Raw genomic sequence first — 19932 nt, 5'->3', positions numbered from 1 at the left:
TGAGCGGCAGGGCGATGGGAAGAGGGCGGCTGCAGGAGCCAGGGCCCAGGGACGCAGGGGTGCAGGCCTTACCAGGGCCACCTCCTGTTGTGCAGCTCCTGGGGCGGGAAAGGCACTAGGGGCGGCCACTTCTTACTGCTGTCTGATCTGCGAGCAATGCGGCCTCACAGCCCCCAGCAGGGTGCCGGTGTCCTCAGGGCCCAGTGCCCCTGAAGCTCATGCCTGGGTGGGGCAACCTGATCGGTCCTGCTCCTCTGGCCACCCCACGAGAGGGAAGTCCCAGTCTCACAGGCAGGCGCACACCCCGGCAGCATCTCTGACAAAGGCCCTCCAGTTCTGAGTACGCAGGTCCCGCCACCACAAGCCTCACCTGCCCAGCCCTCCTCTCCAGCTCCAACTCCAACTCCTAAGAACCACCACGGACGCACGGAACCCAAGCCTCGTCTCCCTGAACGCCTCCTGACTCAAAACTTCATCTTCCAACACGAAAATGGCTCGAAGCTCTGTCTTTCCAACAGGAAAACGGCTCGGCCGGGGGACTGTGACTCGGAGCAGGCGGCCCAGCCTGTCGCGCAGACTCGGGGCCATAAACACACTTGTTCTCTCAGTCCAGAGATCAAGGACGATCCAAGGCAACCTCCCCACCTAGGTGTCCTCCATGCAACCTCGTCTTCGGGCACCGGGCACGTTACCTCGTGAGGAGCCGAGTCCGCGGGTGCCGGGGTTGCCATGTGGACACCCTCAGGGCTGGCACTCTGCCCTAGTGGCCACAGTCATGGAAATCCCAACGCTTCTCTCAGCTCTGCGACCCCAGAGGGCGGCCACCAGGAGGGCTCGCCACGGCGTTGTGGTAGCAGCCCAGGAGGTGCCCTGGGCACGGTCCAGACAGGTGGGATCCGAGTTACCCGGCCAAGGGGGCTGACGCAGACACGTCGAGGGACACGGTGAAGAGCGTGGTGCAGAGCGGAGGGCGAGAGTCTTTGGAGAACAGGTGGGGGCGTGGGGCACATGCCTCCCACGCGCAGGAGCCGTCCACAGTGGAGGGACACAGGTGGTCCTGCTGAAGCCTCCTCTCCGTTTTCCGTCTCCATCGTCTGATTCTTGGGTCCCAGGAGTGTGGGATCTTCAGCAACTCAGATGAACCCACCGCCCCGGCCCCCTGAGCCCGCAGGTCCCCATGCCTTGCCAGCTGTGCCTGAGCTGGCTGCACCCCGGGCCAGGCATCCAGCCACCTTGAGCAGTGGGGTCCAGCTCTTCAGAAGAGGCCAGGAACCTGCGTGGCTGAGGTGCAACCGAAGGGTGGGGCGGAGGTGCTGGGCCCTGGCGCTTTCACCCTGGTGTTTCTGGTTTTAAATTTCACGACCCAATGACACTGCCACCCTGCTACCTCGCCAGCAGCCCTCCTGGCCTTAACTTCGGGAGAGCAGTCTTGCCAGTGGGCCCTGGGCGCCAGGCCCTGCAGGAGGCAGAGACCCCTGGAGACAGGACCAGACTCTGCAGAGCCCGGCCAGCCTCCCAGCTTGGCCCTTTCCTGACGCACGGGCGCAGAAGGAAAGCCACAGCACCGGCTTCTCTTTGTAAGTAGTGTATTTTAAATAGCTTTCAAGATACACATATTTTTTCCTTTAAAAAAGTCTGTTGGAGCAGTTTTGTTCTTGAATTTTGCTGGTCATCCTCACAGTCCCAAGCCCTCGAACTCCGGGTCGTGGAGGCAGCCGAGGGGGAGGCTGGGGGCCCACGCGGCCTGTCCTGGCGGCGCTTGCAGCGCTGGTGTAGCAGCTGTGCCCCGTCTTTTGCCACAAATCATGCATGGCCGCCATGTGAGCTAAAACGTCCATTTATTTCAAAGCAGTAATAATTTAAAATTATAAAAATCTTTCCACCGCTGAACGTTTAGAGGGTGAGGTTAGACAGAGGACGGGGAGGCTGCAGACGCCCCAGAGGGAACCATGTGGCCCACGCCTTCCCGAGCCAGGGGGCCGGTGGGCCAGGCCTGGGTCCTGCCCTGGAACAGGCGGGACCTGCAGCGCTGACCAGCCAAGCGTGGCGCCGCTGGGGCACCCAGTCTGTGGGTGCCGTGTGGCGCTGGCTGAGGGTGGGTGGGAAAGGCCCGTGCTTTCCCGACGGCCGACGCGGGCTCAAGAGTTGCTTGTGGCGTTCTCGTTGCTGGGCGAGCTGGAGGAGGAGGAGGACGACGAGGAGGAGAAGCTCACCCCAGTGAGGCCCGGGGGGTTCGTGGCCGTGTTCTGTCCCGTGAGGCTTTTTCGGCAGACGGGGCAGCTGTCGTGCTTTGCGGGGACAGAGGCAGGGATGGGAGAAGGGGCAGGTTAGAGGCGGGAGGGCCGCAGTCGGGGGGCGGGTGGGCAGGGCACTCACCTGCTCCAGCCAGGGCACGATGCAGCCGTCGTGGAACAGGTGGTTGCAGGGCAGCTGCCGCACACGCTCACCCAGCGCGTAGTCGTCCTTGCACACAGGGCACTCAAGCCCGGAGCCTGCAGGAGTGTGCGGCTGTGGTCACAGCGGGCGTGGGGGGCCTGCCGAGCCTTCGAGGGCAGGCTACTCCACAGCCTCAGCCGGAGGCCGCCCCTGAGCCCAGCGAGGGGAGAAAAGCCGTGTGTGTGCCCCTCGGGCCGCCAGAGGGGACCTGGAGAGAAACCTCTCCTCCCAGCCCACCTTCAGGAAAACGCTGGAGGCCGGGCGCGGGGGCTCACGCCTGTCATCCCAGCACTCTGGGAGGCCGAGGCGGGAGGATCACCTGAGGTCAGGAGCTCGAGACCTGCCTGGCCAACGCGGTGAAACCCCGTCTCCACCGAAAATACAAGTATGAGCCAGGTGTGGCGGCGGGCGCCTGTAACCCCCGCTGCTCGGGAGGCTGGGCTCTCATACCTACGTGTTCCTCAGTGACGGGGACGGTGGGGAGGGCCTGGATTTTCTCTTTATCTGCCGGTGGGGGGCCCGTGTTTTCAAACTGATTGAGGAGCTGAAAGACAAGAGGCGAGAGTGCCGGGAGCTCCTCGGGGGCCCGGCCCGGGGCTCTGAAACGCGAGGCTGCAGGACCTGCAAAAGCACCGAGGCCGCGTCTGTCCTGGGCCCCTTGGATCCCGCCCCAGGTCAGAGGTCACTGTGGACCCCACGCGGCCCCCCCGCTCCTGGGTCCCCTGACGGCGGAATGGGGGGGTCGCGCTCTGGCTCGTGGGCTACTGTGAGGGTCGGGTCCTGCCAGTGACAAAATGCTCCAAGGGCGGCTCAGCAGGGCTGAGGCGGGCGGCGCTTGGAAGCAGGTCAGGGCGCGACCTTTGGGAAGAGGGACCGCGTGGCCTCCTGCATATGTGACCGTGTGGCTGCGGGCGAGTCCTCTGCACGGTTTTGCTACGACGTTCCGCGTGAACACGGAGAACCCTCTAGGTTGCCAAGACTCAGAAATGGCAGGAGGAAGGCCGGAGCTGCCCCCTGTGCCCGCCAGAGCAGGAGGCTGTGCTCACATCCCCTTCACCTTTGTGGGGCTTCGTGGGCCTGGGCAGTGAGGCAGCTCCCGGGATGGGCAGCCCAGCCCTCCCCCAGCAGGCACTCCGGGCCGTGGCCACGCTGTACCTGTGTGATGATGGCGTCCAGGCCGTTGGCCCCCCAGGCGTAGTCCATAGGATTTGAGTGCAGGACTCCCCTGGAGGTGGAAGGTGGGGTTCAAATGGCTGACGGGCAGCTGGGGCAGGTGCATCTACCCTCCCACTCACCAGGGGCCCAGGCTGGGGATGGGGACAGGCACCCCCTCCACCCCCTCCCACTCACCAGGGACCCAGGCTGGGGATGGTGGCGGGCGTGATGATGCCGTTGACGAGCTGCTGGATGATCCTGGAAAAGCGAGGGCCAGTCATGGGGTGAAGCCGCCCCACACACAGGAGAGGCGCCAGGCCTGCCAGTTCCGTGGTGAGCACCAAGGGCAGGGCCAGCATCAGCTTCTAGAATAGCTTCTATTTATTTATTTTACTATGAGCCAGGGTCTCACTCCGATGCCCAGGCAGGAGAGCAGCAGCTTGATCTTGGCTCACTGCAGCCCCAACCTCTGGGCTTAAGTGATCCTCCCGCCTCAGCCTCCCAAGTAGCTGGGACCACAGGAGAGGTCCACCACTCCTGGCTATGTTTTTTTTTTTTTTTTTTTTGAGACAGAGTTTCACTCTTGTCACCCAGGCTGAAGTGCAATGGCACGACCTGGGCTCACTGCAACCTCTGCCTCCTGGGTTCAAGTGATTCTCCTGCCTCAGCCTCCTGAGTAGCTGGGATTACAGGCGCCCGCCACACCCAGCTAATTTTTGTATTCTTAGTAGAGACGGAGCTTCATCATATTGGTCAGGCTGGTCTCAAACTCCTGACCTCAGTGATCTGCCCGCCTCGGCCTCCCAAAGTGCTGGGATTACAGGTGTGAGCCACCTCGCCCAGCCTCAGCTACTTTTTAAAAATTAGAGACGGGGCCTCCCTGCGTTGCTCAGGCTGGTCTTAAACTCCTGTCCTCAAGCGATCCTCCCTCCTCGACCTCCCAGAGCACTGGGAATACAGCACTGAGCCACCGTGCCTGGCAAAATTAGCCACTTTTAAAGATGACATTTCCAGCACGTGAGACACACAACCATAGAAGGATCAACCGCCAGGAGTGGAGCCCAGCGACGGCTCCCCCAGGCTCTGGTCCGGGCCCAAGGCCAGGACAGCGCTTGACGACACGCATGTGGTCAGCAGTCTCCAGAGCATGTGGGCCTGGCAGGCGTACTGTGCCCCGCTCTGTGGTCAACCCACTCCCTGAACCGGCACACTTCTGTCTCCGAAGAGCCGTGTGGGGAGTCGCAGGGGGCTGGGGCGCCTGGCCGGGCGGCCTCTCCAGAGAGGCTACGGATGATGCCACGTTTCCGTGGAACCCGTGCTGGATTCTAAGCGCCAGAACTTTCGACCTCACGGCATGGGGCCCTCGCGGCCACCCCCGGGGCCCCCTCACCCTTCCAGCGTGGGGACGCCTTCGTGCCGGCCGGTGGCCCGCCGCGTGGTGAGGCGGGCGCGGGGCTGCCGGGCGCCGTACCGGTGCCGGGACGGATGTTCTCTCTCCCGCCGGCTCTCAGGGTCCCTGCCGTCGTCAGCCTGCGCCCCAGGAGGGAACGTGGGGATCTCGAAGCTGTCATCGAAGATGCCGAAAGCAAACTGTCCGTAGCCCTGCGGCAGCGTGAACAGGTGCTGGTCCACGTGCTGGGGAGAGGAGGGGGGCGTGACCTCGGGGGCTCAGGCCCGTGCAGTCTGCTGGGGGCGCTAGGGCACAAAGACAAAGGAGAAAGCAAGACAGGCCCTGCTGGGTGCCGGGTGGGAGGGAGACGCAGACAGGGAGGCAGGAATTGGGCAGAGCCTGCCCCGCTGGTGTGAGACGCCTCGACAGAAGTTTCACTTTCCTCCGAGTAACCATTGGCCCCAACCAAGCAGCGTGGGCCACCCCTGATCCCCGGCCCGGGTCACTGGAGGGACAAATTTCCCTGCCGTGTGGCAGGGAGAGCCCAGGGCGGCAAGGTGGGGGCAGGCTGGTGCTCGGAGCCCCGAGCAAGGCCAACACAATCCGGAAGCACGAGGGGTGGCGACTCACCTCCAACGGTGGCCGGCTCTGCTCCGTGGGAGCTGTGGAGGGGGCAGAACCATTTTCTGTGCTCCTGGGGAGAGAGTGCGCATCAGCAGCGCCAGCTACCCCGGCCCCCATGCGCCAGGCGCTCCCTCCCCTCAAAAGCCCGTATTGGGAGAGCGGGAATTGTCCTTGGCACTGCTTCCCACCCGCCACCGCCCCAGCATTTGGCACCATAACCCGCTGCTTCTTCCTTTGCCAGTAAACCATGGGTTTCTCTGTAAACCGGTGCAGACCCCAACAACCTCCTAAGTGTGAGGATGTGGGTGGGGGCCCCATGGCCCCTTCCCCGGAGGGCCTGGGTCACCAGATCAGCCGCCGAGGCTAAGGGAGGTGAGCAGCTGCACAGGTTGCCGGCACTCCCCTCTGGCCCCGGCCCCGCCATGACGGAAGGGAATGGCACGCGGCTGCCCGCACAGAGGGAAGTGCTCCCAGAGCCACGGATGCCAGGGCCTGCCGGCCACACACTCGGGGGGCGGACGCCAACACAGCCCACACCCCGACAACAGCTGAGGCTCGGCTGGCTCTCCCAGCCTCTTCAACAGGGGGCTGCATTACCTGGTCTCTTCCGGAAGCTCCTCGATAAAACCAGACTCGCATCTTGGACAGATATAATCCTGCAGAAGAGAACAGGAGGCCAGGTCACGGTGACGCCCGGCATCACCTGCAAAACCCCCTCAAGGGTGAGGACCCAGTGGTCTCTGGCTGGCCAGGCACACACAGGCCAGGGCGGCCGCCAACCCATGGGTCCTGGAGGGCGGCTGAGGGCACCTGGCCTCTGCCAGCCACTCGCTGACCCTTCGGTGGCTCCTAGCGATCTGAGCCCCTCCGACCTGCCCCACCGTGATGGGCGTCACCAGCGTCATCGGTGCCTTGGCTGAGCCTGACCTGGCCCCACCGTGACGGGCGTCACCAGTGCCTGGGCACCTCCTCACACAGGGGCACTCGGAGGCGCCCCGATACCTCACAGTGGCATTTCCAGAACACTCTGGCAGCCCCGCACACAGCCCGTTCCCCTGGCTCGGGGGAGGCCACATCCACACTGGCCACGCCCCTGCAAGACCCCATCCCTAGGTCCCCCTGGAGCCAAGGACAACGCAAGGCCAACACGGTGATGTCCCAGGAGACGTGAGGACCCTGCCCGGGGACAGCCGTGTGTGAGTCCCAAAACCATGTTCACGGTTCCCCAGTACCAGCCTCAAGCCACAGCCATGCCGAGCAGGATGGGCGCCACCCCCTGCAGACCTCACACTGCAAGGGGATCCCCAGGGCTGAAGGGCTGCTGGAGGCACTGGCTCACGGGGCGGACCCCTCATGGATGGCTGGGCCCCTGGTGATGGCGGAGAGTGCCGAGCATTCGTGGGGCCTGGGCTGGAAAGCGCGTGGTGCCTCCCGGCCTCACCAGGGGCCGGGCAGATGCTGACACACGCTTCCCGCACAGCCTGCAGAACTGGAAACTGGAAGCCAAATCAACCACTCTCTGTGAACGACCCAGTCTCAAGTGCTCCATCGCAGTAACGTGAAAATGGCCTCACGACGGCACGTGTCGCCACGCCAGGGGCTCACACGGGGGTCCCAAGACCACCCCCAGGTAACACGGACAAAAACAGAGAGACGAGGCTCCCACGGTGCACGGGGTACTGCTGTGAGGGGAGCCAAGGCGGACCCAGGCTCTGGGGATGCAGGTTGCACCGGGGCTGTTCAGTCTCCGCAGGGGCAGGGGCTGGGGCCTCTCCAGCAAGCAAGATCCCGGCCTCACCCGCTGACTCGGGAGAAATGGGGGTCTGGCGGGCAGTGCCCAAGGGGAGGGCTGACAGCTGGGCCCCCGCCCACACCACGCCGTGCCTGCCTCACCTGCTCCTGCCACTGAAGCACTGGGTGGGAAGGGACTAAGGCCAGGGTGAGCAAACGATGCCAGATGCACACGAACCCATCGTGAGGGGAGAGTGAAGAGGCACCATCTACAACATAGAAAAAGTGCGGCCCGGCTCCTGGCGAGGCCGGGAGGCACCACACGCGTTTCAGCCCACGCCCCACGAATGCTTGGCATGCTTCACCATCACTGGGGGCGCGGCGGCTCAGGCCTGTAATCCTGGCACTTTGGGAGGCCGAGGTGGGCGGATCACCTAAGATCAGGAGTTGGAGACCAGCCTGACCAACGTGGCGAAACCCCATCTCTACTAAAAAAATACAAAAATTAGTCAGGTGTGGTGCCAGGCGCCTGTAATCCCAGCTACTTGGGAGGCTGACGCAGGAGAATTGCTTGAGCCTGGGAGGCAGAGGTTGCAGTGAGCTGAGATTGTACCATTGCACTCCAGCCTGGGCAACAGAGGAAGACTCCGCATCAAAAAAAAAAAAAAAAAAAAAATGCTGGCCAGGCATGGTGTCTCACACCCGTAATCCTGGCACTTTGGGAGGCCGAGGCAGGCGAATCACCTGAGGCGAGGAGTTTGAGACCAGCCTGACCAACATGGTGAAACCCCGTCTCTACTAAAAAAAATACAAAAAATTAGCCGGGCGTGGTGGCGGGCGCCTGTAGTCCCAGCTACTTGGGCAGCTGAGGCAGGAGAATGGTGTGAACCCAGGAGGTGGAGCTTGCAGTGAGCCGAGATTGCGCCACCGCACTCCAGCCTGGGTGACAGAGCGAGACTCCGTCTCAAAAAAAAAAAAAAGAAGAAGAAGAAGAAGAAGAAAAGGACAGCCCAGGCCAGGTGCAGCAGCTCGCACCTGTGATCCCTGCACTTTGAGAGGCCGAGGCGGGCAGATCATTTGAGGTCAGGAGCTTGAGACCAGCCTGGCCAACATGGCCAAACCCCATTTCTACAAAAAACAAATTAGCTGGGTGTGCTGGGGCGGGTCTGTAGCTCCAGCTACTGGGGAGGGGGAGGCAGGCAGGAGCGGGAGGCAGGAGGCAGAATGGCTTGAGTCCAGGAGGTCGAGACCGCAGTGAGCTGTGGTCCCACCACTGCACTAGCCTGGGTGACAGAGCCAGACCCTGCCTCTAAAAAAAAAAAAAAAAAAAAAGGAAAAGAGAAACAGGCAACCCAACTAAAAATGGGCAAAGTTGGGAGGCTGAGGCAGGAGAATGGCTTGAACCCAGGAGGCAGAGCTTGCAGTGAGCCGAGATCACGCCACTGCACTCTAGCCTGGGCGACAGAGCGAGACTCCGTCTCAAAAAAAAAAAAAAAAAATTGGGCAAAGGACCTGTACAGGACATGCCTCCAAAAACACGTGCTGGGGAAACACAGCCGGCCAGCCCCAGCGAGATGCCACCTCCCAGGGCCAGCCAGGATGAGATGCGAGACCCCGTCCAGGCCTGCGGGGAGCCCAGAAGTCCCCCAGACGGAACTACCCCACGGCCCATGAGCCAGAACTTTCACTCCAGGCACAGACCCCAGAGAAACGAAGACACCTGCCCACCAGGCATTCACATCGCCAGAACTGGCAGGTGAGGGTTCACAGCAGCACAGTTCATCATCGTCACCGGCAGGTACAAACAGCTCCAGTGTCCACCCGCACCTCAGAGCACAGCTCAACCATGGAAAGGGGTGAGGCCCAGACCAGGCCACAGCGGGGGGCGGGGGGGACGCATCTTGAGGACATCACGTCCAGTGACAGACGCCAGACACAGAAGGCCACGCGGCATGTGATCCCACGTCTATGAAGTGTCCAGGACAGGCCGAGCCACAGAGTCGGGGAGGGGATGTGTGAGCACCAGGGCTTGGGGGAGGGGATGAGGAGTGACGGCTGGCAGGGATGAGGTGGGTTTCTTTTTGCAGCTGTGAGAATGCTCTGGAATTAGACTGTGGTGGTGGTTGCACAACTTTATGAATATACTACAAACGTTTCACCAGGTAGATCGTATGGTATGTGAAAATACTGAGATAAAGCTATTAAAATAAATGGGCCAGGCGCCTGTGGTCCCAGCTCCTAGGGAGGCTGAGGTGCCAGGATCGCTTGAACCCGGGAGGTGGAGGCTGCAGTGAGCCAAGATTGCAGCAACAGAGTGAGGCAGCATCTCAAAAAAAAAAAAAAGAAAGAAAAGAAGAGAGAGAGAGAGAGAAAGAGAAAGAAAGAAAGAAAGAAAGAAAGAAAGAAAGAAAGAAAGAAAGAAAGAGAAAAAAAGGGCCAGGCGCGGTGGCTCACACCTGTAATCCTAGCACTTTGGGAGGCCGAAGTGGGCAGATCACTTGAGGTGAGGAGTTCGAGACCACCCTGGCCAACATAGTGAAACACCGTCTCTACTAAAAATACAATAATTAGCTGGGCACGGTGGCGGGTGCCTGTAATCCCAGCTACTCAGGAGCTGAGGCATGAGAATCGCTTAAACCCGGCAGGCGGAGGTTGCAGTGAGCCGAGATCGCACCACTGTACTCCAGCCTGGGCCACAGAGTGAGACCCTGTCAGAAAAAGAAAAAGAAAAAGGGAAAGGGGAAGGGGAAGCAGCCAACGACCACCACCATGGCCCTGAGCTTAGCGTGGGAGCAGGGCGGCTCTGCCAGTGGCCGTGACAACTCTCCCCAGGCGTGGGTTCTTGGGGTGTGTTTAGGGTGTCGGGACTGGGGCGCCCCGTGTAAACACGCTGAGACTTCACAGTCAAATCTGAACCCCTGGTTTCTGCTGGTGTCGGGTCTATCGGGGCTCCTCTGGACTCGGGGGTTGCCGCCGTCCGCCCGCCAGCTGACCGGGAGCCAGGGGGGCCGCTCCATCGCCTGGGCGGGTCTCCGGGAATGGAGGGGCAGCCCAGGGCTCAGGCTCTCCCTGCATGGTGACTCCCCAGGCTAGCACCACCCAGTCGACCTGGAACGGCTGCATTGGCCCCCACTGAGGGCGGGACGTAAGTCTGCTGTGCAGCCACCCCGACCACCATCTCTCCTGCTGGGCACATCCACAAGGTCAGGCGGCCCCAGAAGGGCCTGAGGGAGAAGCTGTCTCCCTCTGAGGACCCTGGCTTGCCAGCCCCAGCCCCAAATCTCTCCTGGACAAGCACGGGGCCCTGCACACGCCCACATGGCCTGGCACAGCGCTCGGCCACTCTGGTCCCCATGTGCCGAGCTCAGCCCCTCTGTGCATCACTGGCTTTCTGTCGGGCTCCCGGGTTCCCGTCTCAGTCCAGGGCACAACGCATGCTCCTGCCACCTGCACTGCCAGCTCCCGACAGCCCGACCTGGCCACATACACACTCATCTGCCCCAGCCCTGGCCTCCTCTTGGCCCCCCGCTGTCCTGCCTGCAGCAGCCGTGGGGCCTGGTGCCACAGCACCGTCCAGAACCCTCTCCCTGCAGCACCCACTCCGGCGTCGCGGCCTGTGCACGTCGGCCCTGCTGCTGGAACGCCCACCCCAGGTGGTTCAAAGGTCACCTCTCTGCTCCAAGCCTCTGCCCTGTCACGGAGGACGGCCTGGACACTCACTCATATCTGAAATCCGGCCGCCATCAAGGACGCCAAGGGCTGAGACCCAACTCCTGGGTGTTGTCAGGGCTCTAGGCTGTCCCTCAGGCCCCCGGCCAGCCCCTCCAGGGCCATGGAAGGCCGGAACCGAGGCTCTGGTCACGAAGGCGAGTGACAGGTGGATCCCGGATATCCGGGGGAGGCTGAGCCTCTGCTGGCAGACAGTGGGAGGGGCTGGACCTGGGGGTCTCCAGCCACCCTCCTCCTCCACGGGCACAGCCGAGAGACCGCTTGGTCTCCTATTAAATCGGGGCAGCCACAAGTAGAAACACCTGGGCAAGGGGGCCTGGTGGAGGAGCTGCCCCACCTTCTCCGGGGGCGGCACGCACTGGGGGCCCCCACAGAGGCCCCATTGGAGCCTCTGGCCCTAGCAGAGGATGGTGAATCTGTTCACCTCTCCCTCAGAGGACAGGTGCAGGAGGTAAGATCACCCGGCATCATCACCATAGCAACAGCTGGCCAGGCAGCCAGGGTGGGAGGGAGCCTGCCAGTGCCGGGCTCCACCCATGCACCCCTTGGAGTGCGATGGCCTCATCCCGGGGTGGGACCTGGCAGGGCAGCAGGGGCCCCTTCATCCACGGGGACTGCACGGGGCGCATGTCCTGAGGGCCCAGGGCCAGGCGCATGGAGCGGAGTGGGCTGGAGACCTGCAGGCCCCAGATGACTGACTTCCTGGTGACAGTGACTCAGCCCCTGGGGGTGGCAGGGCCCTCGGGGAGCTGTGCACATCAGGAGACCCCAGGGAGGGTCATGGCGCAGCCCTTGGCCTCGGTAGGAGCCCCCGTGCTGGCTACTGTTTTCCTAAAGGATGCCCAAAGCTTCCTGGCTGATCGGCAGTGTGTAGGCCCCGCAGCCCCAGCGGCAAGGGCACGTGCGGCGCCTGCACCCCTTTCTTCCCTCCCTCAGCAGCTGCCACCACATCGCACATTCACACCGTCTGTCCCTGGGCCCCACGCACCACGCACTCCCAGGACAAGCTGGATGGACGAGGCGTGAGCGAAGCCGCTGCCTCAGCCCAGGCTGGGGCCCCGCCTCACCTCCCAGGGCGTGCCTCGGCCCAGGCCCCGAACTCTGCCTTCTCTTTCCCAGGTGGCTTCAGGCACCGCCACTAGGGACCGGAACCCCACATGTGCCCATCCGTGCCAGTGCCAGGGGTACACTACAGCTCGCCCGAGGCTCAGAGGAAAGTCCTCATGGTGGCAGAGTTCTAAGTAGGAGGAAATTCAGCACTGGCATCTGCCCGGGGCAGACCCCTGCGCCAGCCGGCCCGAGAGGGCAGCCGACATCCACAGGTTCCCTGGGTATTGCTGGTGCCCGATCACAACGCCAGGCTCCATGCTCACAGGGTGCTGCAGGGAGCCCGTTCCAGAGAACCCAGCTGTGCAGAGCCACTCCAGGGTGCTGGCCAGACGCTTGAGAGGCAGGGGCAGGCTGTCACTGTCACAGTATCTGGCACAACCGCAGACACACAGAGCAAGCAGCGGCCACAGACAGATGCCACACAGCCTGGGAAGACTCAGGCCATCTTCTGAAGACTTGGCCAGGGCTGCTCAGGAGGCCTGGGAGGGCCAGGCCACTGCAGGGACGAGGAGAAGGCAGGGTGGGCTGGGGGGCAGCTGGGGAGACTTCCTGCCCGGCCCCATCGGTGACACCGGCAGCAGCAGCCCTCACTTCCTGGTGGCTCCCTGCCCACGCCGGCTCTTCCCCGCCACGATGGGCAGCAGGGCCCGGCACCCCCACTGTCCTCTCACCACCACTAAGGGACACTGAGAAGGTTGCAGGCGCTCAGGGGTGGGGGGTTGGCAGGCAGAGCTGGGACCACCCTAGGAACCACCCAGAGACGGGGAGCTCAGGGGCAAGGACGGCACCCAGGGTACCTCTCTGCACCCGCCTGGTTCCCGGGGGCTCAGTGCCCTCACCAGGTCCCTGCCCACTGGGTGCTGTTGCCCACACCCTACAGTCACAGCACCACAGTCAGTGCCTCCTCAGCAGGGTCGAGTCTGGGTCTGTGCAGCCGCCTGCGGCCTGAGCTCCAGCTGGCCTGTCTGGTTCCTGCGGCCACACGCCCCACTCTGGCTGACGCTTCCTTTGCTGCTTAGACACCCAGACACCCTCGTCATCGCCTTTTTTTTTTTTTTTTTTGGAGTCTTGCTCTGTTGCCCAGGCTGGAGTTCAGTGGCACGATCTCGGCTCACTGCAACCTCTGCCGTCCAGGTTCAAGTAGCTGGGACTACAGGCGCTCGCCACCATGCCCGGCCACTTTTTTGTATTTTTAGTAAGGACGGGGTTTCACCATGTTGCCCAGGCTGGTCTCGAACTCCTGACCTCAGGTGATCCATCCACCTCAGCCTCCCAAAGCGCTAGGACCACAGGCGTGAGCTGCTGTGCCCGGCCTCGTCACAGCCTTTCATGGTGGCAACTGCCGCCCCTGTGCCATCGCCTGAGCCCCCGACTGCGAGTGTGGCTCCCTGCTCAGGACACCCTCATGAGTCACCAGGGGAGCAGCCAGGTGCGGGCCACTCTGCACACACGTGCCCACCGGATGCAACGGGGAGCAAATCGCATCACCAAACCCACTTGGCAGGTGAGGAGACTGAGGCCAAGGCTGCCCAGCGGAGAATGGCCCAGCCGCGAGGGGCCTCAGCCTGATCCCAGAGCCCAGGATGGCAACAGAGGCCTGGAACGGCCCAGCTGCCTGGGAGAAGCCCTCGTGGGCAGGCACACAGCCCACGGCAGCCAGTCCCCCTTGAGTCAGAGGCAGGCAGGAGCTTCCCCACAGCCAGCCCAGGTGTCTCAGCAGCAGCAGCAGCGCCGCCCCTGACTCAGCCGCCGGGCAAGCTCCCCAGCGGCAGACGCTCCATTTCGAGGGTGCTGGTTGTGGCTGGGGACTTTCCCCATTACCAGATTCGGAGCAGCCATCCCTCCCCAGAACAAATGCCACGTGTGCCCATTTCCCAGCATAGAAAATTCGTTTTTGAGACGGCGTCTTGCTTGTCACCCAGGCTGGAATGCAGTGGCACCATCACGGCTCACCAGTCTCCACCTCCCAGGCTCAAGCGCTCCTCCCACCACCTCAGCTCCCACCACCTCAGCCCCTGCCAGTAGCTGGGACTCCAGGCACGCAACAACACACCCCACTAATTTGTTTACTCTTCTGTAGAGACAGGGTCCTGCCATGTACAGAGAAGTTCTGACACTGCCACGCTGTCTACAGGCACCTTGTTGTGTCCTGCTCCAAAGGCACAAGCAGGTGCCCTTGGGATCACCTGCGGGGTGGACACAGGCAGCCCCCCCCGCAGCCCTCCCTGCAGTTATTTGCTCTTAAGGAATTTACCAACGTCCATGATTACATATTTGTCAATCACTGTTCATGCTGGCTCCCTGGCCAGCCTGTAAATTCTGTGAGGGCAAAGACCACAGCAACCTGTCACCACTGAGTTCCTGTGACTACAGGAAGGCCCTCCCCAGGCCCAGTGACAGTTGGAGGAGGTCAGGGCCCTCCTTGTCCAAGGCCACGGGGCGAGGAGGTGGCTCCCCCACACCAGGATCCAGTCCTGTGCGGGCTCTAGGAGCAGCTAAGTGCACAGCCAGGTCAGGGTAGTGTCGGCCCCCCACAGCCACCACTCCAGGCTTCCCAGGCCTGTCCCAGGGCTCAAGCGGCTGCGAGGGGCTGCCCTGCAACTCACCCAGGCAGGCAGGCTGTCAGGCAACCAGCCTCTCCTGCCACGGCCAGTGGGGATAGGAAGCGGGAAGAGGCAGGAGCAAGACCCCCGGGGACAGAGGAGCAAGGCAAGGCTCAGTCTCAGCTCCCCAACCTTCGCCCCACACCCGAGATTTCACTTTATTTGTTCCTCCTGCTGGGGAGGGGAAGCCCTGTGGCTTCAGCAGAGAGGAAACCACACCTCTCTCTCTCCACTCCTAGGCCTGGCCCCGCTCTCCCGCCATGCCCCAACTCTAGCACTCGCTCCTCCTCTGTGACCCAGAGACAGGCAGCTTTTCCTGACTCCCTCCAGCCCCTTCCTGGGTCTCTGCTCCCAGGGAACTGCACTGCTTCTGGGGGGCTTGGGCTCCTCTTATGGGTCAAAGCATAGCAACAGCCGGGCGACTGCGCACAGAGAACACAGTAAATCCTCAATGCCTTCAGCCTCTTCCCCTGGGCACAGGGTGGGGAGTCCAGACCCCTCCACCTCCTGCAGCTGCTCTCCTCAAGCTGGCCAAGCGGCTCCCGACTGAGCCGGCTCTGCCACTTTCCTGCTGAGCCACCATGGGCCTCAGTTTCCTATAAAGCAGGGGTGGCTCGACTAAATCACCACTTTGCACGTCAGCCTGGGGAAGGGAAACACGGGTTAAAAATGCAGACCATCGCCGGGCACGGTGGCTCACACCTGTAATCCCAGCGCTTTGGAAGGCTGAGGCAGGAGAATCGCTTGAGCCCAGGAGTTCAAGACGAGCCTGGGCAACACAAGGAGACCCTGTTCCTAAAAATAATGTTAGAAATGCAGACTGCTGAGCCCATTCCACACCTACAGACTCCGAAACCCCGGAAAAGGGGCCTGCAAATAGCACCTTCAACGAGCGCTGCTCCCACCTCCCCCAAGGTGACATCAGGTCCGCGTGGGAAACACTGCCCTAAACGGGCAGGAAGTAGCATTCGGCACGCCCAGGCCCAGGGTCCTCTTGGGTGAGGGGTGGCTGTAAACACCTCGAGGAGGGGTGGGCTGCGCAGCCAAGCCCCGGGAAGGAAAGAACGCAGGCTCCGGTCACGATGCCCCGCCGGCGGGCCGCGGTCGGACCCTGGGACAGTGCCTGGAGCCTTCCGGGTCCGGGCCTGCCTCCAAGGCGGCGGCCAGGGCTCCACGAGGCGAGCCTGCAGCGAGGCGCTGGCGCCCCCGACCACGCGCTCGGCGGGGGTCCCCTGGCGTTATTCTCGGGGTCCGAGCCCCGCCAGGCCCAGCCCCTGCCCCGCGCCGCGCCACCGGGCAATACCCTCTCTCTGCTCGCCGGGCCTCAGTTTCTCCGTTTGCAAAACCAGGCTCACCGGGCTCAGGGATCCCACCTGGGATTCTCGCGGCCTCTCGGGTCGGGAACGCCGCGGATGTGGGGTCACCCGGCCGCGATGCCGCTGCGCCGCTCCGGCCAGGCACCGCCTCCCGCCCGGGCCTCAGTTTCCCGCATGTGCAGGACGGGGTTCGCGCCCGCACCGACCGGGCTCCCCGCGGATTCAGCCTTGGCCGGTGCTGCCCCGAGCCTCAGTTTCCCCGTCGTGGTCAGCTCGCGCAAGGGGCGGGCGCAAGCGACCCCCACCCCGGCCCCGGCCTTGCCTCAGGCCTGCGGCACAGACCCTGCCGCCCGCCGCCCCGGCCCGGGCCTCACCGGCAGGCGCGGGACGATCTCCACGGAGCAGCAGTGGCAGAAGTACCGTCCGGGATGCGGAGACGCCTCGGCCATGGCCGCCGCCGCCTACTCAGCGCCACCCGCCCCCCGCGCGGCACCAGCCGCCGGCCGTTTGCTGCTCCCTCGCCGGCCGACGCGCCCGCGCACGCTCACGCACGGCACGCACGACACGCGGGGCGGAGCGGGGGCGCGGGAGCGGCGTAAGCTGCGCACTCGGCGGGCAGCGGCCCGGGCGACGGTGGCCGCTGAGAGACAAACTAGGTCCGGCCGTTGGGCGGGGCTCCAAGCAGGGGCGGGGCTTCCGGCGGGGGCGGGGGCCAAGCCCAGGCGGCGGAAGAGACGAGGAGTGGGGCGTGCGCGGGGCGGGGCCGAGGCCCTCCTCGCCTCCCGAAGCTGCCCGGGCCCTCGTGTCGCTCACTGCTTCCCTACCTCATCGCCGTCTCCCCTCACGGTACTTCAGCCCGGTGTCCCCACTGTTCCTGGGGCTCGCCAGGCGCCCTCTCCCCCGCCCCCTGCCCGGTGCAGCGCTCTCCCGACGCCCGCGTGGCTTTCTTCCAGGTCTCTGCTCAAATGTCAGCTTACGAGGTCTTCTCTGCTGCCCTCCTGCACCGTGGCAGATTCCCACCCGATGCACTGTCAGGTCAGCTGCGCAGCAAAAGGGATTTTTGGACACACAGCAGCGCCTGACACACAGCAGGCATTCCCTCAGCGCTGCGGAATACAGGCAGACCCGGGGCTCAGGGCGCTGTCTGGGCCTCACTGGGACCCGTGGGGTCAGACAGAGGCTGAGGTCTGTGGGTCGTGGCCTTGTTTCCAAGATGCTCTGCGGGCTGACGGCCCAGGCGCCTCTCGGGTGCGGAGAGGGCAGGAAACCTAACCCCCGCTTCCAAATTTAATCAGTAGAAACGGTATCATCACCCAGCGCAGGCCAGGATCATTTCTGAGGTTAGTTCTGGCCCAATCACGCATGTATTTATTTTTATTTATTTATTTATTTTTTTTGAGACGGGGTCTCACTCTGTCACCCAGGCTGGAGTGCAATGGCCTGATCTCGGCTCACTGCAACCTCCGCCTCCCGAGGGTTCAAGCGATTCTCCCGCCTCAGCCTCCCAAGCAGCTAGGACTAAAGGCACCCGCACCACACTGGCTAATTTTTGTATTTTTAGTAGAAACGGGGTTTCACTATATTTGGCCAGGCTGGTCTTGAACTCCTGACCTCGTGATCCACCCGCCTCGGCCTCCCAAAGTGCTGGGATTACAGGCATGAGCCACCGCGCCCGGCCTCATGCATGTATTTCTTTCTTCACTCAACACTCATTGAGCACCTACTGCATAGCAGACCCTATGCTGAATGCACGCAGATACCCCCAGCCCCATGAGATTGGACTGGAGCATGGGACTCGAGGGTGACTCTGGCTCTGCCTGGGGAAAGACAGAGAGGGCTTCCGAGGGGTAAGGACGTTGGAACCAGGGCTGAGGGATGAATAGGATTTCGTTGGAGTTGGACGTCCTGCAAAATGAGGCATTGGAGCCAGACTGTTGAGGAATTCAGAGTTGGAACCTGTGCATGTAGATTTTTTGTTTGTTTGTTTTTTAGAGATGGAGTCTGGCTCTGTTGCCCAGGCTTGCAGTACAATGGCGCGATCTCGGTTCACTGTAACCTCCGCCTCCCGGGTTCAAGTGATTCTCCTGCCTCAGCCTCCTGAGTTGCTGGGATTATAGGCTGGGCACCACCACGCCCGCCTGATTTTTGTATTTTTAGTAAAGACGGGGTTTCACCATGTTGTATTTTTAGTAAAGACAGGGTTTCGCGATGTTGGCCAGGCTGGTCTCAAACTCCTGACCTCGGGTGATCCGCCCGCCTCGGCCTCCCAAAGTGCTGGGATTACAGGCGTGAGCCACTGCGCCCGGCCTGTATTCAGGGTTTTGAATGTCCAGAGGTTGCGGACAGGGGCTTCAGCCTCCCTGTCGTCTTTTCAGCAGCGCGAATCCAGTCATTCCTGCTCTGACCACCAGAGAGCGCACGGGCCCCGTCCCTGGGAATCCAGGAAAACCCCAGGCGGGGAGGGGCAAGGCTTGGCGGACCCAGCTCCTGCACCAGCCTTCGAGCTGCACAAATGTAGGAGGAGCAGCAGGCCTGGTTCAAACGACACGAAACCACGAACTGGCTGTGTGTCCCTTGTGTCCCTAGGCAAGTGGCCTAACCTCTGAGCAGGCAGCAGAACCTGAGGGTTTTCCGTTGGCTCGGGGCAGACATGAGGATCCCTGGCACCTCCTCAGCCCTCCCTGTGCTCTGCTGCCTGCCCCGAGTCACCTGCCCCTCGCTGACCCCTCCCCAGCCTCACTGGCCCCCTTGGGTGGGCTGAGCAGGTTCCCACCTCTGGGCCTTGCAAGGCCATATGCCCTCTGCTGGTAGTACCCTTCCCCAAGTCCACTCTCCTTCCCCTGTTTTTTTTTTTTTTTTTTTTTTTTTGAGATGGAGTCTCACTGTGTCTCCCAGGCTGGAGTGCAATGGTGCGATCTCAGCTCACTGCAACCTCTGCCTCCAGGGGTCAAGCGATTCTCCTGCCTCAGCCTCCTGAGTAGCTGGGATCACAGGCATGCACCACCACACCTGGCTAATTTTTGTATTTTTAGTAGAGCTGGGGTTTTGCCATGTTGGTCAGGCTGGTCTCGAACTCCTGACCTCAGGTGATCCGCCCACCTCGGCCTCCCAAAGTGCTGGGATGACAGGCGTGAGCCACCGCGCCCGGGGCCTTTCCCCTGGTTCTTAGGAGGCTGCCCCATCCCCTTCCTGGGGGCTCCCCCGCCCACCACTGTACCCCACTTCTCAGAGCCCCCTTTCCATCCCCCACAGCCATCCTCACATCCGTGGGTTATTAATGGTGTCTCCCCATATGTGAGGCCAATCCCAGCACACAGCAGGTGTTCACTAGATTCCCAAATGCATGAACAGTTGGCGAGTGTCTACTGGGTGCTGAGCTCAAGCAGGTGCTGGAAACACCGTGGGAATGAGAAGGAACGTAGGGATTTTGTATCAAACTAAAATCCCAGGGCAAGGTGGCTCACGCCTGAGTCCAGGAGTTGAAGACCAGTCTGAGCAACATAGTGAGACCCTGTAGCTACAAAAGTAGAATTAGGCCGGGGACAGTGGCTCATGCCTGTAATCCCAGCACCTTGAGAGGCTGAGGCGGGAGGATTGCTTGAGTCCGGGAGCTGAAGACCAGCCTGGGCTACATGGTGAAACCGTGTCTCTACTAAAAATACAAAAATTAGTGGGGTGTGGTGGCAGGCGCCTGTAATCCCACCTACTCAGGAGGCTGAGACAGAAGGATCACTTGAGCAGGAGGGAGAGGTTGCAGTGAGCCGAGATCAGACCACTGCACTCCAGCCTGGGCCACAGATGGAGACCCCATCTTTTTTGTTTTGTTTTGTTTTGTTTT

At 62.4% G+C, this 19932-nt stretch overlaps 1 protein-coding gene across 2 annotated transcripts; it reads right to left on the bottom strand.

Moving 5' to 3' along the window:
* Positions 1-1569: 1569 nt before the first annotated feature.
* On the bottom strand, positions 1570-16735 carry RNF126 (ring finger protein 126). 2 transcript variants are annotated; one of them, XM_003276974.4, is made up of 9 exons: positions 16469-16735; positions 6203-6261; positions 5612-5675; positions 4982-5226; positions 3787-3849; positions 3592-3661; positions 2887-2980; positions 2377-2492; positions 1570-2288 (listed from the first exon to the last, which is right to left on the bottom strand). In XM_003276974.4, exons 1-9 carry the CDS (start codon positions 16541-16543, stop codon positions 2139-2141), a joined length of 936 nt encoding a protein of 311 aa, XP_003277022.1. In that variant the 5' UTR covers positions 16544-16735; the 3' UTR covers positions 1570-2138. The 2 variants fall into 2 exon arrangements, with proteins under 2 accessions (XP_003277022.1, XP_012358896.1); XM_012503442.2 differs by having other exon boundaries at positions 5063-5226.
* Between the last annotated feature and the right edge of the window lie 3197 nt (positions 16736-19932).

The sequence above is a fragment of the Nomascus leucogenys genome, chromosome 18 (genome assembly GCF_006542625.1).
Source record: "Nomascus leucogenys isolate Asia chromosome 18, Asia_NLE_v1, whole genome shotgun sequence".
Lineage (NCBI taxonomy): Eukaryota > Metazoa > Chordata > Mammalia > Primates > Hylobatidae > Nomascus > Nomascus leucogenys.
This window is presented reverse-complemented; position numbering and strand designations above follow the sequence as displayed.

What these genes read in the sequence shown, in the direction of transcription:
- RNF126 (XM_003276974.4), bottom strand. Translation starts at nt 16,543, where the DNA reads ATGGCCGAGGCGTCTCCGCATCCCGGACGGTACTTCTGCCACTGCTGC. An exon ending in GAGCTTCCGGAAGAGACCAG is followed by an intron (nt 5,676 to 6,202) that starts GTAATGCAGCCC and finishes CTCTCTCCCCAG; the next exon opens with GAGCACAGAAAATGGTTCTG. An exon ending in TCGTGCCCTGGCTGGAGCAG is followed by an intron (nt 2,289 to 2,376) that starts GTGAGTGCCCTG and finishes GTCCCCGCAAAG; the next exon opens with CACGACAGCTGCCCCGTCTG.